This window comes from Heliangelus exortis, chromosome 1, assembly GCF_036169615.1.
Source record: "Heliangelus exortis chromosome 1, bHelExo1.hap1, whole genome shotgun sequence".
Lineage (NCBI taxonomy): Eukaryota > Metazoa > Chordata > Aves > Apodiformes > Trochilidae > Heliangelus > Heliangelus exortis.
In genome coordinates, this window is record NC_092422.1 from 63,288,390 (window position 1) to 63,304,486 (window position 16,097).

Consider the following 16,097-nt stretch of genomic DNA (forward strand, 5'->3'; position numbering starts at 1 on the left):
TCATTTACTGCTTTGTTCTGTAAGACGATTGTCTTGCAATAGATGTCACATTCTGGCAAGGAGGAAGGAGTTTAATATGGAACAAACTTCTCCAAAAGAAACCTGTAGATTAGCTGGGAAAGAAGACTAGGGAGAAAGATCCAACAAGCTAATAACTCCAGATGAAAACGCAGGAAAAAAGGCTGGCTTGTAGTGAGCAACTTTATACCTTAAAATCCCTGAAAAATATGCAACCTCCACTGTAGCTGTGCTCCTGGTTGAAGTGTAAGAACGAATGCAACAATTAAGGCTATTAATCAGGCAAGTTTTGGAACCCATTATCCATATTCTCTTTAGGTGTAGTCTGTATGTCAAATTTTGGGTTGTCAGTGAGCAATGTGGAAAAAGTCTTCAGTGAACCCTATGCTGGAAATATCTTTGTGCCAGCACCAGTATACTCCCCTGAAACTTCTTTTTGCTGGGATACCTCGTTTTGTTTGGGGAAACATCTTAGTTTTGCCAGTAAAGTAGCTGCATGTAATATGTATCTGCTAGAGAAAGCTACCATTGTGCCCTTCCATGTATTACTGTCAGCAAAGACCTTTAGCAGCAGACAAGACCTGGCTTGCCAAAATGACCTTCCTGCAGAAGTATTTCTGAGCTTGCTCTGCAGTGCCTTTCTCTTTCCTTCTCTGTGTTGCAAAAGATTAATTTAGATTCATAATAAAGATCCTCAAAAGAAGCAAAAAAGGTTACATCAGTGCCTGAATAAATTTAAGTTTTGTAGGTAAGACTGTGAACCAGTATTTTTCATGAATAAAATAGCTAGGAAGAGCCAAAAGGTTTGGGTATGTGTTCACTGCTGACAAATACTTAATAATTTTCAGAAACCTTCTGTGGCTGACATAGTCTGAGTAATCCTCAAAGGACTTAGCATACAGCACCGCCTTTACATACAGATTGCCTAAAGTATTCTGCAAAAGAATGCAATCCTCTTTCTGGGATGCTGGATGGGTAAATCTTAGAACTGCCAAACACAAGGTTGCAGAACAACCAGACTAAATTTTAATTATAAACCTACTTCAGATCATCCAAGCCCTATGCAGCAAAATTCAAAATGAAGAGAAATGGGAGAAAAAATGGGCAGATGAAATAAAAAGTCCAGGCTTGCTTCTCTTCTCGGGGCCACATGAAGATAAAGAGTTGTGTCCCAGAAGAGCAGGATCCCCGTGTACTTCTCAGCTGCCATGCTACCTCAATGACTGCTCCCCTTCCATCCAACCCATCCTTGCTGCACCGTATGTGAGTCAGACTGGGGACACACTCAGCCCTTAAATATGTGCTTAAGTCTTTTCCATATTCAGGAGAGAAAACTCAGATGAAATTCTGAGCAAATGTGTAATGAAAAGCATGTGCCTAAGTGTTTACCTTTATAAAGCTGCTTTGCTGAATCTGTGCTAAAATGTCAAGAGCATGTCAGGCGAACTCAGGATCTTCCACAGCATTCTCGCTCGTAGAGCCTCTGCCATGAAAAACGCTGTGTCCCCAAGGGGGAAGAATTTTTCCTGGAAAGCAGCCCAGAACAAAAGGAGCCACCAGATCAAAGATAGGTCTACACCCACCCTTCACTTCTCCAAACAGCAGACTGAGGTGGAGGAGGTCTAGAAAAAAACGAAAAAAAAAATCTTTTTTTCCCTAACAAAGAAGTAAGAGGTTCTCCCATCTTCCACTTGGTTTCTCCGTGAAATGCAGCTAGGGGCAGTCTGTTGCTTGCTTGGAAACTCAGGAGTCAAGTAATTTATTGCCATCTCCCATCTCCAAGATGCTTCCTGCTTGGCAATGCACGGGAGGGTTTTCAAACTGACCACAGCAGGCTGACCTTTCCTCCTCCACAGATGGAATGGTCTTCAGCCACTGGGATTCAAGAAGCTGTGGATACTTTTGCTCATTGGCCATTATTCATCAGATTTGGAAGACGAAGCTGTTTAAGCTGAAACTTCTCAGGGTGAAGAAAAAATGTTGCACATTTTACATTATCTCTCGAAAATATGAAAGCTTGCTGCAATCTTCAGATACAATATTTATGAATTGGTCTTTCAGCCAAATCCACTTTTGCATAAGGATACACAGCTGCCAGTACCCAAAAGTATGATACTTCCCAAATATATCTTTGCCATTTTAAAAATCGTTCTAGAGGCTTGAAAATAATATTTCTTTCATTGTCAGTGAAATCTCTGGTTCTGGTGTTTCAAAGAATGTCTGAAATTAGCTGGGTTTTGTTTGTGTTTATTTGTTTGTTTGTGCACAAGAATAATTGATTAAATCAGCACAAGCGTAACTGATTATACACTCTACAAAAAGTACTGAGGGATTCAGCTGCAAAACTATCAGCATTGTGAAGAGCCATGCCCAGTTTTTATGCTTAAATCTCTTACATGGAATCCCCTCTTAATTATAGAGCAGCAGATTTGAAATGTGTCATTACCTCCCACCACTGGATATCTAGCTTTTGAATGAATGTAACCTGCATTTTTCAACACTTCTAAGGAAACTTCTTTATGACGTCTCTTTAAACTTTTTTTTTTTTTTGAAAAGGCAAAATTTGCATATAAGAATATTTAAATACCCATGACTTCTGATAAAGAATGTCAGCCTTTTTCATTAACCAGTGCAATGACCCTCTAGTAGTTTCACACTGAGAAAAAATATGCAAAGAAACAGGCCAAGTCTAAGGCCAATTAGGACTTTGAAAATATTTATATTATAGACCTGGCAAACGAAATGTGAAATGCAGAGTAAAACTGGAACTTATATATCCTTTAGGACTCTGAAAAATAATCTATTTTTAACGGAAATCGAAAAGCTATCTTTATCAAATTTTTCATTCAGTCGGCAACAATAAATCTATTGTTCAGATGTGGATAAAATTGGTCTTTGGAAGAGGAGGGTTTTGAGAAAATAAAATAGAAATTGCATTAAAGAAGAAGAAATGCCTTTTTAACTGGAATTACTGTCTATATGTAGCCTGTAGTTTTTGATACATTTCACATTTGCCAGAGTAACAGGCAATTGGACACCATGAAAAATTGTTTGTAACCATTACAATAAGAGAAAATGTGTTTGCTTATTTAAGGGAGAATAAGCAAGTTTATTGTTATGCCTTTTACTTTAAGAAGTATGTCTGCAGGGATCCAGATGCTAAGAAACAGTAAGCTGATGACATTTTTTTGAAATGCCACGCTATACATTAAGAAGCCATACACCTACTATTTATTCACAAGCATGAATTAGGTCTTCTGGAAAAAAAGCTTGAATTTCAGTCAAACTTGCAAGAAAATAACAATACCTGACACTTGCAAAATGCTTTCCATGTGAAAAAAGAAAACAATTAAGAGGTAGTGGGGGGAACAGAGCCATTGTGCAGGTCACCAATGGAGCCAGGACCTCCAGGGAAAGCTCCAGCACCCTCAGGTGCTGCACAGCTGGAAGCACAATGCCTGAGCTATTGCTGAATGTCTCCTAACCACCAAGATGCACCAATGCCCCAAAATGTCTTTGCTGTGGCTCCTTTTTATGCAAATGACATATTCATCACCCCTGAGATCCCCGCTTGGTGCCCCTCTCAGATACCTGGTGACAAAGGCACCCGGAATTGATCATAGCCTACCATACCCTGCAAAGCTGCCCAAGTTTATGGATTTTAGAGAAGTGGTGCACAAAAAGCATTTTATATATATATATATATATATGATCTAAGCTCATAGAATTGCACAGGGGAAGAACTATGAATAAAACCTATTTCTTTGGAGATTTCCAGTTTTGTCGCCTTCAACAAAACTCCTTTTACACAGACCTCAAAATCCTTAAGTATTTTTTTTCTGACTGCAATACCGTGGCAAATACTTATTTTATCAGTCCAAAACTCAATTTACTGCTGAAACCCTGCATGAATACTTCAGGTGAACTTCTAAGATCCTGCCCAGAAGAAGAGAGATTACAGAGATTAATATCGTGCAAATAAATCTCTGCCTATATCACCAATATTAAAGACTGCTGCTTTGCCCTAAGGCAAGTACCTGAATACAGTCACCTGTCTAAAAAAGGGGTCTAAATAAGCTAAATGAAATTCCTGGAACCATGCATGATGCATAGCAACTTTTGATGGTGCCACAGTCAGTGAAGGTGAGAGTGACAGAAAGGTAACTGAACGAGAGAGCGAGGCAGAAAGGAGGAGAAGGCAAGGGGAGAAGTAGAAGGTCCTAAGGTCTGACTGAAGTAGAAATAAAAAAGATTCTAGTAAAGAAAGCTAAATATATTTATATTAAAAAATAGAAATATAAAAGGAGAGTTAACAGTTCAAATACAAGGTGAGATAAAAAAGAAAATAAAACCCGCCCAACAAACAAAATCAACCTCACCTCTCAAAACAAAAAAGTGCCAGAGAAAGTTTAGACCTTTCAGAAGCTCAAGTCAGTAATTATTTTTCAGCCAAAGTCTCCTTGATTTCAATGGGAGTTTTGCCTTAATGAGGACAGCATCATAGGCACCAAATGCAGCTATATTTCTTATTCTTGAATAACAGCAAGACATAGCAAGACATTCTGTTGTTAAAAAAGACGATGTCTTTTTAAAGAAATATGGATATTAGGAGCCAGGCACTATAGATGTAATTGCTATGGCCAGCTGAGTTACATCAGTGTGCATCAGCTGACAATAAGGTCCTTTGTGCTAGAAAGAAAGAAAAAAAGATGAAAAAACTGACTCATGTCACCTTGCAAACAATCAAATTAAAGGTTTAGAATTATTCCATTGAAGTTCCCATTTACTTCAGTGACAGTCCAGAAAACAAGCAAGATCCTTCAGTCCTTCTCATAAAAAAATATATATACAAGACTGAGTATGTGTGACCTATTTTTTTTTTATCAGTATTTCTCTTGCTGAAATTGTTGGAAATACACCCACCTGGTTCACAGAAGTATTGTTTGATAAGGTTGTTTTTGTGAAAGTATCTTTCCCAAATATTACATCAATACATTGAAAAGAAAGCATAAGATAAGTAGATCGGATTAAAAAACACTCTTCCCAAGCCTGGTAACCAAAGATAAAGCAAATTAAAATAACTAAATACTCATCTGAAGACTAGAATGATAATTCTACCTAAGTAGTGGCCTTAATGGTCTGTGCAGAAACCATATAGCTGTTTTCCCCTTTATAAGTCATAAATTAAAGGAACTCTCACTGGAAGTGTAATTGAAATGTGGGTATGTCTTAATGCAAAGCCTCCAGATTGAAAATCTTTTACTGTTCCAGACGTCAAAACCAGGAACAGACCAAATACCACACATAAAATCTGTAGGATTACCAATAAAAACACCAAGGCAGATATTTTGTATGAGAACAAGGAACAGAAGAAAAATACCCTGTCTCCAGATGATCATGTTGCACTCAGGAATAATAATATATTATCGACAAGATTTTGCAAGCACAGCATTCTTATCCATAAAATGGGAAATACCTTGTCAATTCTTCATAATGTATTAATGAGAGGTGTCCCAGCCAAAGCAATAAGCCAGGGACATGCTCAGAGTTGGATTCATTCAACCCCTGACTAAATCAGATAACCAGTAATTCTCAGGATTTGCATGGTTACATCCACCTGTTGATTTAGGGATTATATCTGGGAGCTGCCTTACTAAAATTGCTCTCTGGCTTTAAAATTTGAGACACCTAACAGAGGGAATACAGAGAAAAACAGCCTGGTCTGCTCATCAATGGCAAAATGGTAATAAATAACCAAACTCAACTATTGTTGTTTGCAGAGCTATAATAATGCTTAAAGAAATTCATTGCCATCTGCAAGCCTGTTAAAGTTGATTATGATTCTCTCATGCTGGTTCTCTCCCCAGTGATTGAACTGTATTGTTTATTTTTAAATGGAAAAAAATAATAAAGCTACTTGAATAATAAAATTGGTTTTCCCAAGATATAACAAACCATAGTCATGAACTTTAAGAATGGTTACCAAATTAGACTTGAGAATGAAAACCAAGCATTTTCCTGTTCAAGGTTTTGTTTTTAACATTTTTTTATTTTTAACTGGATTGAGTGCTGATCACAGAAAATTCAAGGCTACCCCGGACATCAGTCTGCTCAGCTGGCAGCAAAGCTTGATGACTTCTGTAAAAAGTGAGGTCTGTGTGAGAAATTAAATCAGTATCACTGTGCTGAGATAACATGAGGGTGCAAGGAGGGGAGAGGTTAGTTCCTTACATTAAATAATGTTAAATGAGATGAAACAAGCTGGGCAGGATTCAGAAGGGCCCTTGGAGCTCGGGTTGTTTCCCCAGGCTGCTTATGCAACCTCGCTCAGGCAGGCAGTGCAAGGGTCTGCCATTTCATTACATAAGGGAGCCCAAAAATACAGCCAGGCAGTCCTGAGCTCCACTAAGGGCTGTACTGGAGCCTCTGTAGCAGCTAGCATCCAGAAATGGTAAGAAATGATGGGAAGGGCTTAGGCATGGCTGAGACTGGGATTGTTGCTGTTGTTTTAATAGCAATAGATCTCATCTAAAAGCTAGCAAGTATCCTCAGCCTGAGCTACTTCGAATACATTGCTTAAGTGCACAGCAAAACACAGTCTTTGGTTTAAGACATCCGTGGTAAGCATGATCTAAAGATGCCTTTCAGATGATTAAGCAAACTGCCTGGTTTACTAAAGAGCAGTTGATGCAACATTATTGTTTGAACCAGTGCTTAAGTGCAGTGGCTAGATGAAGAACACTAATTTCCTGCACATCCTTGCATTCTCAGTTCAGAATTTCAGGTGCAGACAGATAGAACTGTGACAACAGCAATGCCAGGGCAGGGAAGAAAACCACCTTGCCCCAAATCATCCTCTCCCTGACACGGGACAGCAGCACAGCTCAGGAAGCCTGTGCAAGCATGGCAGGAGTGCAGCAATAATACAGTCTCCCAGTGGAGGCTCCTTCAGCCAGGCATTGTACCTTGGCATTCAGTGCCTCTTGGTGGGATTGCGTCCATGAATATAATTGCTTTCTGAACATCTTTGAACCCAAGAAGATAAGGCTGTCTCTCCTTGCCATCCCTGCCCAGCTCAGTAATAGGACACCCAGGAGTGAGCTTGAGCACTGTATCCTCCTTTCTGCAGCTCTGCTGGAGTTTTATCCCATGCCCTGCCTCAGCTTCAGCTGTACTTTATCTAGTTTGTTCCAACATGCTCTTTCCAGGGCAACTGTGAAGCCAGCCCTGAGCAGTGAAGTTGCAAGCCACCAGGAGCCCCTTGGCCTTGGAAGCCTTGGGGACCTGATACTGACCTATTTAATTCATCAGCAGATACATCATCAGGAGGGTCACCTGGCTCACCACCTCTCAGCCATGGCCAGACACGAGTGCAGAGGGGCAAGTACAAGAAAAAGACAAACCAACGGTGGTATTTCCTTGGGATACTCACTGAGCTTGCAAGAATTTGTAGCTCAAAACTTTCTAGGCCAGAGGCAGTGGTTTTGTATTTAACGGCTCCTGACAGATTTCTCTTCCATTAACTCATCCAGTCACCTCGTTAGCTGATGTAACCTCCCAGCATCCACACCTTGTGGTGAAGAGCTGGGCAGCCTGACCATGCCACCTCCTTTTGCTTCCATCTCCACAGATGTCTGCTCCACCCCATGCCCTCTGCTGCTACCACTCTGGACAGTCATTCCCAGTTTGCCTTCTCCAAGCTCTGCTTAATTACAAGAGGTTTCTGTTGCATGGTTTTGTCAGTTCTCAGGCAGGAGCTCCTCTGCTCCTTGGATCACCTTTGCTGCCTTCCTCTGAATCTCCCCCCTTGCACTAATACACCTTCTATGTGCAGGGATCAACAGCACATAATACTGAAAATGTGGGCACACCGTAACTTATACAATGAAATAATAAGACTCTTTTTTATTATTTTCTATCCTTTTTAAAATAATCCCTAGTCCTCTATTTGCCTTTTTTCTTTTCTTTTCTTTTTTTTTTCTTTTTTTTTTAACTCGCATCTGAGCACTGCACTGATTTTCTTCTGAGCTGTCTCTGGAAGACCTTATGTAAGCTTCTGCCTCTTCAGTGACCTGCAGCAAGGAATTCCTATGATTTTGTTTTGGCTAACATATACTTTCTTCTATTAACTTTCAACCTGATGTGCATATTATATTCCTGTGCCATGAAAACACTCAAGAGAAAGGGTGGTTGAAATGCCTCAGTAGATGATGCTCTGTCATGCTGTCATTTCTTGCATGTTTTGAAAGGGCAAAGAGGTTTTATACCTGAAGTTTCACATTTCTATTCTGATCTCAAATGTGCATACGTGCTCTTCAGATTTTTTCTTCATATCATTTCACCGGGTTAGAAATCTTCTATTTTATGCACAGATCCCTAAGAATAGTGGTAAAAGCAGCTGAAAAATACCTTCTGTTATAATCAGGCCAGCAAAAGACCAGTTGTTTTGCACAGACTTGTGCTCAAACAGGAGAAGGGGAGGTGACCACCCTACACTTTTGGAGTGCATTGGAGTTCTGGACATGCAACCTGCTGCACAGGCACAGAAGAAAGAGATGGTGTTGCCTCAGAAAGCTTGTAGGCAAAGGACAGGACAAGGAACACCAGGCAGGTACTGATAGAGCACAGGGCAAAGCGTGTGGCAGTGCTGTTTCCTAGTGACAAAGGTCCAAGCTCACCAGTCACATAACTTTTGAGAGAGTTTTATTTTTCTGTAAGCCACAGGTGAATTTTTCAGGCTTAAGCAGGATTAATACCAGTATTGGGAGTGCAGAAGACTATTCCTCCCAATAGTGGCAGGCAGCATGCAACGAACACTCATCTCTCTCTTGGCCCTTGGATAAAGGAACAGAAACATCTTTACCAAAATATAAGTAAACACAACATTTTTGTTGGACTAAGTTGTACTTCATTGTTTGCCTTCAGGGGAAGAGGCATAGGAAGAGAAGCATAAAACCCAGTATTTATACCCGTCTCCAAAATTTATATCCAATTTAAGCATACAAGGCCAAGAAAGCTGTGCCCTCAAATCCATCAGTATAATCTCTGGAATCCCTGAGCCAGATAAATGTAAGGAGCAAAGATGGAAGTAGTTTCTCAGCTGCCTACTCAGAGCATGAGCTTACAGGTCCACATCCCATCTTACCCTCTTGCCTTTCCCGCCCCACAATTCTTCTAGTTCCGAATTCAGCTGAAGATACACTGTTATAAATACACATACATCCTGCGTGACCCACAGCTGGTCACATCAAAACAGTGGTTTTAGTTCTTAAAAAACTGTGAGACACTGAAAGCACCACCACAAACAAATCCACCAGCATTTATGCTTTCTGCTTTAATACCATTATATTTTTTTCCCTTTCAAACTACAGTAACCAGTCTCACAAAGAAAAAGTCAGTCTATTAGCTTATACTGATTTCTGCTTGAATTAAATTAGCTAAAATACAAATATTTGCATGGCCTCAGCCTAATTTTTCAAAAAGAGGTTTTAATAAGATCAAGGATTGACAGAAAGGTAAGATGAATCTAAGAAAATGAATGACTTTTATACAGATCTTTCACAAAATCTGTAACTCAATAGCATCTGCCCTGAGATCCTGAAAGCAAAACAAATAAGTTACTTCAATTCTATACTGCCTAACTTATAAGAAAAACAACAGAGTGCACATAAAACATTAGACTGACACTTTCAACAGTATGATATTTACAGTCATCAATTGTATAGTGATGTAAGTAATCTGATTGCTCAAAACTTAAGAGTTGAACGTAGGCAATGATTATTTAAATTATCACAGCTGCTGTGCAAAATGTCATATCTCTAAAGAATGCTAGAGGTATAAATCAAATCTAGTCGTTCATCTTAATTTTCCTACCTTATATGAATGTATTACATTGCAACATCAGTTATATGATGACATACTGGGTTTTTTTCAGAAAGACTGCGGAGCCTGGACTCCACAATGAAGAAAGCTCCTCTCCAGGTCCATAGACCATGACTGCAGCAACAAGAGTTGCTTCTCACAGCAAGGACACAACACTTTCTGTGAGGGGACAAGGGGAGGGGCAAGAAAGTGGAGGCAGGGGCTGAAGAACACAATAGGCAGTGTGAGGAGGAAAATGAGAAGGATGAAAAAGCAGTACCACCATGACCCAACCATCAAAAGACTATAAATGACTGCTTTTGCAGGCTCAGATCTCCTGTTGCTGTCCACCACAAGTCTCCCATCCACTTTTTTTCCTTCTCTTTTCCTTTCTTTTTCCTTTTCCTCTGCTCTGGCTTTTCCACCTTTATCTACAGTTCCAGCCCTTTCCTTTCACCTCATTCCCTAGCTTTGTCATCTATGATCCCATCAAGACCTCTGACTTAATCTGAGGTCCAAACTCTTCACTTTCCCTATGCTTGCATCACCAAGGCTGCTTCTTCTCTATTCTAGTCCCACCATTTCTTGTCACCATGTATGTGAATTTAATTCCATCAGTTTCCTCCTCCTTCTCCACCCTGCCTCCACATCAGCAGGCACGATCTGCCAGCAAAAACACAGCTGAGACAGTCTTTATGGTCCCTGCTTTTGGTGCTCACCCTAACAGTAACACAAGGGATGAGAAACTGCAGGGGAAAGTCCACTCAGACCTCCAACCACCCACTTGTAACACTCTCATTCTTCCTAGGATGATGAGCAGTTGCTCAGCACATAACACTGGGGGCATTCAGTTTGCTCCGTGCTGAGATAGAGAGCATCTTCACTGAGCAAATGCAACGGCCAAGACCTCAACTGCGAGTGGGCAACATGAGTGTTGTGAGAAAATGATAACTAAGACAAATTCTGGAAGATTTCTGTCGGCCCAACATAATGCATACTCCCATCGCAAGACTGATGCAAAGCCAAGTATCTTTTTCCTGCTCCAAAACACAAAGCCACAAGAATTCAGCAGTCTCGATGAAAGTGTTTCTCAACACAGCCAAAAAAAAAATGAAGATTCACAGAGAAAAAAAAAAAATCAAAAAAAATCAAAAAAAAAAAAAAAAAAAAAAAAAAAAAATCAAGGTCTCCTAAGGCAGGATGATGTATTTACCTCAACCATCTTTGTCAGATACATGGCCAAAGAATGTATCGACTTCTAACCATGTTCTTAGAAATAGCTGAGCCTTTTTGTCTGAACCTTCCTAACTGTCTTCAGAAAACACTCAACCTGGAAAATGTCAGCCTAGTTTTAAACTTAGCAAACACAGAAGCACCTAAAAACATGCACAAACAGAGCATTGTATCAAAAAGCATGAGATCATTTTAACCATGGACAACACTGCTGCCGACAATAAAATAACTCCTTCAAAGTGCTTCACATACCCTAGACTGGAAAATGGGACAACAGTTATTATTCTGCAGAGTCTAGACACATTCTGGACACATGCAGGGTGGCACCTTTATTCAGGAGGGAAAGCAATTTTAGGCAAGCCTATTGTCTCCAAGTTGCAGAGCCAGGCTCAGCAATGCAGCCAACCTGGGGAATCACCCTGGTGTTGGATACCTGCTGCTGGAAAACATGTTCCTTTCCACATGTTCAGGGGAGACTGTGCACAGCTTGGTAGCTACATTCCCTGAATACTCCTGTTGCAGAGCAACTCGGTCAATATTCACCTACAGAAATGCACGCAGGATTTGGCACTCCGCCAGCCGACAGCTCTCAGGATCGGACACCGATCAGCGTATGAGCTGGTTCGGTCTGGAAACCGTGAACACTAATTATTTGGTATCGCCAAACAAACTAAGCCCACAGTGGGATACAAATTAACATTTCACAAGCGGGTAGGAGAGAGATCATTTTCCACTTCAAGAGGCAGCCACTTGTTGAGCTGAACGCTCAGGTTAGCCGTGCCCGTCGGAGGGAACCCTACAGCCCCTCTGGAGATTTAGCACCGTGAAAAAGATTAAAGTTCCTCTGCTGGCTGTAATGCTTATAACCACTAATTATGTCTGAGTCACTTGAGTGAAAGTAAAATGCCATCCTGCAGACAGTTAAGGAGTACGGAGGAAAGTTTCTGGATGAGCGTGCTTGTTAATGGGCAAATCCGACCGGTGACCAATCGAGGGGAAACACCACCGAAAAACATCCCGGGAAAGAAGTCCTCTTGCTGCTCAGCCGGGGATTTAACACATCCTCCCCTCCTTCCCCCCCAAACACACACCCTTCTGCACGCTGAAGGGAGACAAGCGGGAGCCCAGCGCAAGGCTGCAGCAGCAGGGAGGCTCTCCCGGAACGCGACACAACCTCTGCTCCCACCAGGAGCCTCTGCCCATTAGAAAATCCCACTGGTCTAACTGGAAGCTTTCCTTGACCAAACATTGCCCGGTCGCATCGCAGTCCCTGTGCCAGTGTAGCCTAAATGAACCCCCAACGTCAGGAGACTGCCAACAACACCAAAATTATACTGGGGAGAGGGGGGAGGTAGGTTGGGGGGCAACTTATTTTTCCAAAGAGAGGGGGGCTGGCGGGGTCCGGCCGGGATAGACATGCCACAGATGCCACGCTCTCCGTGGAAACTTTCCCGCGGAAGAGACGATTCCACCCGGCACCGCCGGACACCTCCGCGGTGCGTGGGAGCATCGGGGGTCGAAGGGAAGCTGACCCTCGCTGATGCCGCGGGGGGGAGTGTCACCCGTGGGGGTCGGGGGCCGCGGTGGGCGCCCCGCGGGGCGGGGGGAGGGCGGGCCGGGGCCGCAGGGCCGCGCGCGTTACCTGGGGTGCTGGTGCTGCGGGAGCGCGGCGGGGAAGCCCCAGCCGCCTCCGCCGCCGCCGCTGCTGCTGCTGCTGCTGCTGTCCGCGGTGGCCACCTGGGCGCGGGAGCCGCTGCCGGCGGTGCCGGTGCCTGTGTCGCCGGGCTGGGTGCTGCCGCTTTTCCGGTGCTTGCCGGTGCCGCTGCGGCAGCGGCCGCCGCTGCTCCAGCCGCGCAGGAGGCCGGCCTCGGGAACCGGCAAACTCTTCCTCGCCGACGAGGAGCCGGGGACGCTGCCCGCCTGCTGCCTGCCGCCGGTGCCGGTGCCGTGTCTCATGGTGCGCGGGGCCGCCGCATGCCGCTCTGCCGCCGCCCCGGGCGCCGCGGGACCCACGAGCGCCGGGGCCAGGGGCTCCGCCGGCCGCGGGAGGCCGCCGGGAGCCCGGGCTGCTGCGGGGGGGGGAGGAGGCCGGGGGCCGGGGGGGCTGCTGGCTGGGGCTCCCGCTGGGGCATTAAGTTGGACGCGCGGCCGGGAGAGGCAGGGCGGGCGCGGGGGCTGCGGGGCCGATGATAGTTCTCCGCGAAGTTAGAGCCCGGCGGGCGAGGCGGGGGCATCCTCTCCGCCGGCCCTTCATCGCCGCCGCCGCCTCCCCTCGCCTGCCCCCGCCGCCCCGCGCCCTCAGCCGGCGGCGTGAGGGGGACGCGCCCCGCGCCCCTCGCCCATGGGCAGCCGCGGCCCCGGCGGCTGGCGGCGGCTCGACCGCGCCGGCTTCCTCCGCCGCTCGCTCGCTTTCCCGGGCAGGGAGGGAGGGAGAGAGAGCGGGGGGGAGCGGGGGGGAGCCCGAACCAGAGGCCGGTGAGCAAAATGGGTCAGGGAGGGGCAAAGGGAACCCGGAGCTCGCCTCCCCTCACCCCGCGGAGGGCTCCGGGAGGGCCGGGCTGGGGCGGTGGGTAGCGAGAGGGCTGCGGAGGAGCTCTCCCGCCCCGGCTCCCTGTGCACAAGTGCAGGGAATGTTCCACTGACCTACATATTTTTCCAAACATACGTGACCTTTTTTTTTCCTCTCCCTCTCTCTCGTTCTGTGGGAGGAGACAGGCGAGGATCCAAGAAAGGGAGAAGCTGGAAAGAGAACGAAAGGGGAAGCAGGGGGAAAAAAAAATAAAAATACTAAAAAGCTCAACCAAAAATCCAGCCCCTCATCAAGGATGGTTTCACAACGCCTCGAGAAAACCCCAGCTTGCCGGCGTTCAAATACGGCTATGGCCACATCCCTGAGCGGCACCTCCGGCCCCCCCTTAAGCCTGACCCCAGAGCCCCCGCCGGCCCAGGACACCCGGCTCCGGTGCCGCCGTCCCCGCCGGGCAGAGCTGCACCCAGGAGCCCGGCCGCCAGCTCCCGGGCCGGCTGAGCTCGGTTGGGCTGGAGACGACCTCCCCGTTCGGTCGCCGACCCGAGGGCGGAGGACCCTGCGCCCTACCCGTGACCGCTCTTCCGGAGGCGGCGGTGGCGGCGGGAGCCCAACCGGAGCGGGACACGGCACCGCGGTGCCCCGGGGCCGGATGCCGGCCTCCCCGGGCTCAGGCGGGAGCTCCCGATTTGGTTATGCAACGCCGCACCGGCAATTAGAGCAAAACCTTGACAGAGAGCGCTTTTTTGCTTTTTTTTTTTTTTTTTTTTTTTTCCAAAGTAGGTCATTCTTTTTATTCTCCACTTTGCATTATGTTTTTTTTTTTTTTTTTGCCTAATACTCCTCCTGCAAAGTGGCCAGTGAGCAGATAAGGAAGTGTGCTGGAGCCTGGGAGAAGCTGTTGATTCGGAGGCTTGCTTTTTCGCCTCCCCAGGCATTCCAGCGGGCTTCTGACGGGGCCCACGAGTGGGCTCGGGGGTTGCCCCACCCCCTTTACCCCCCCCGCCAGGAGGGCAGAAATGGCCGGGAAGCGAGGACGCTATTAACCCGCTGGTACTCCCGGAGCTGCTCAAGTCCCGCTCCCTCCCGCGTCTCTTGCCAACGCAAACTCCCGGCCCCGCTGCCCATCCCGCCCCTCCCGGGCTCTGCCACCCATTGCCCCCTGTCGCCCTCGCACCGCCTCTGCACCCGGTTTGCTGTCACTGCTGTGTCCACTCAGTCAAAAACCCTCCTATGCTAAAGGAGCACCCGGAGTAGGCACCTCTTCCACTCGCAGAAGGGTCTTTCCTGGGTGTGTGTGTGTGTGTGTGTGTATTTGCTCTCTACCATGCTTTTTTTTTGTTTGTTTGTTCAGAGAAGTGCTTTGCTGGGCAGGGAAAAGCTCCTTTAGCTGGTGCAAGCTCTGTCCCCAAGGAAGGGCCCGGGTGCTCTGCCATACCTGTGCCAGCAGTTTGTTCCCCATCTCCCCCCAATCTATTCTGCCTCCCTTTTTAAAGCCGCGTTAATCCTTGCAAAATAACAGCCGGCAGAGACCTCTCTGCCCACACGGCGTGTGCGTGTGTGGGTTGCAGGCTGCAGGAGCTACCTGGCTCCAGTGAGGAGCTGTGCTGCTTCTCCCACTCACCTCATCACCCAGATCACCCCATTACCTTGCCGTGATGTCCAGCTCCCTCACCCCACCCCACCCCCATTACACCACATCCATCTGGTTATTCGATCCAATTCAATCTCAGATGCCAATGTTAATAATTACAAAGTATGGGAAAACGTTGTGTTCTTTTTGCTGAGTGCTTTTTTACACTGTACTTTATACAACAGGCATGACTAATGTTGAAAGGGTAAAGTTGTTTACTTTTAACCAAGATTAAATACAAAACTTTGAAAAGCTCCTCCCTTCCTTTGGATGAAACCCAGCATTTTTTCCCATTTGGAAATTGTCAAACAGTGGTTAAACAATCCTTTGGCAAACAAGTAGTGCCTGAGGGAATAAAGCATCAGATACATGGGGAGTGGAATAAAAGACATTTCTGTTCCTGAGGTATTTTTCTTGTGTTGCACAATGAAGTTTAACATAAAATCTTCAAGCCTTGTAAGGTTAGGGAAAAAGAACTTCCCCTGTTTATACATATCACATGATTTGATATTTCAGTCCTTTTGAAAACCTACCAGAAAACCTGTCCCCAAAACAACCCTCTTTTTCAAAAGCTGGGAAACCAAGAACTTTGAGGAAAACACCACTTTGAGAAAGGCAAGCAGCAAGACATAGGGGCGTATGTAAAAAACTGCATCTCTACCAGATTTTAACATTTTTTTTCTAAGAATTTGCAAGGACTCCATTGCACAAGTGAAGAAGTGAGACTGGTTAAAGTTTGTTTCTTAGTTCATTGCCTAGGTTACCAGTGTAAACTTTAATTAGGGCAACAAACAGCAGATTGGCTGAGGGTGAAGCAGGCTTTTC

The 16,097-nt window shown here is 45.4% G+C and overlaps 1 protein-coding gene across 9 annotated transcripts in view; it reads right to left on the reverse strand.

Annotated features, from left to right (window-relative positions):
- NPAS2 (neuronal PAS domain protein 2) overlaps positions 1-14,365 on the reverse strand; it is a 106,927-nt gene extending 92,562 nt beyond the window's left edge. For 2 of the 9 annotated variants that reach the window (XM_071746090.1, XM_071746053.1), the window contains exon 1: positions 12,755-14,365. In XM_071746090.1, the coding sequence (XP_071602191.1) occupies positions 12,755-13,068 (314 nt within the window). In that variant the 5' untranslated portion in view covers positions 13,069-14,365. The remainder of the gene's footprint in view (positions 1-12,754) is intronic. The other 7 variants (XM_071746014.1, XM_071746025.1, XM_071746045.1 and 4 more) reach the window with 7 other exon arrangements.
- Positions 14,366-16,097: the final 1,732 nt, after the last annotated feature.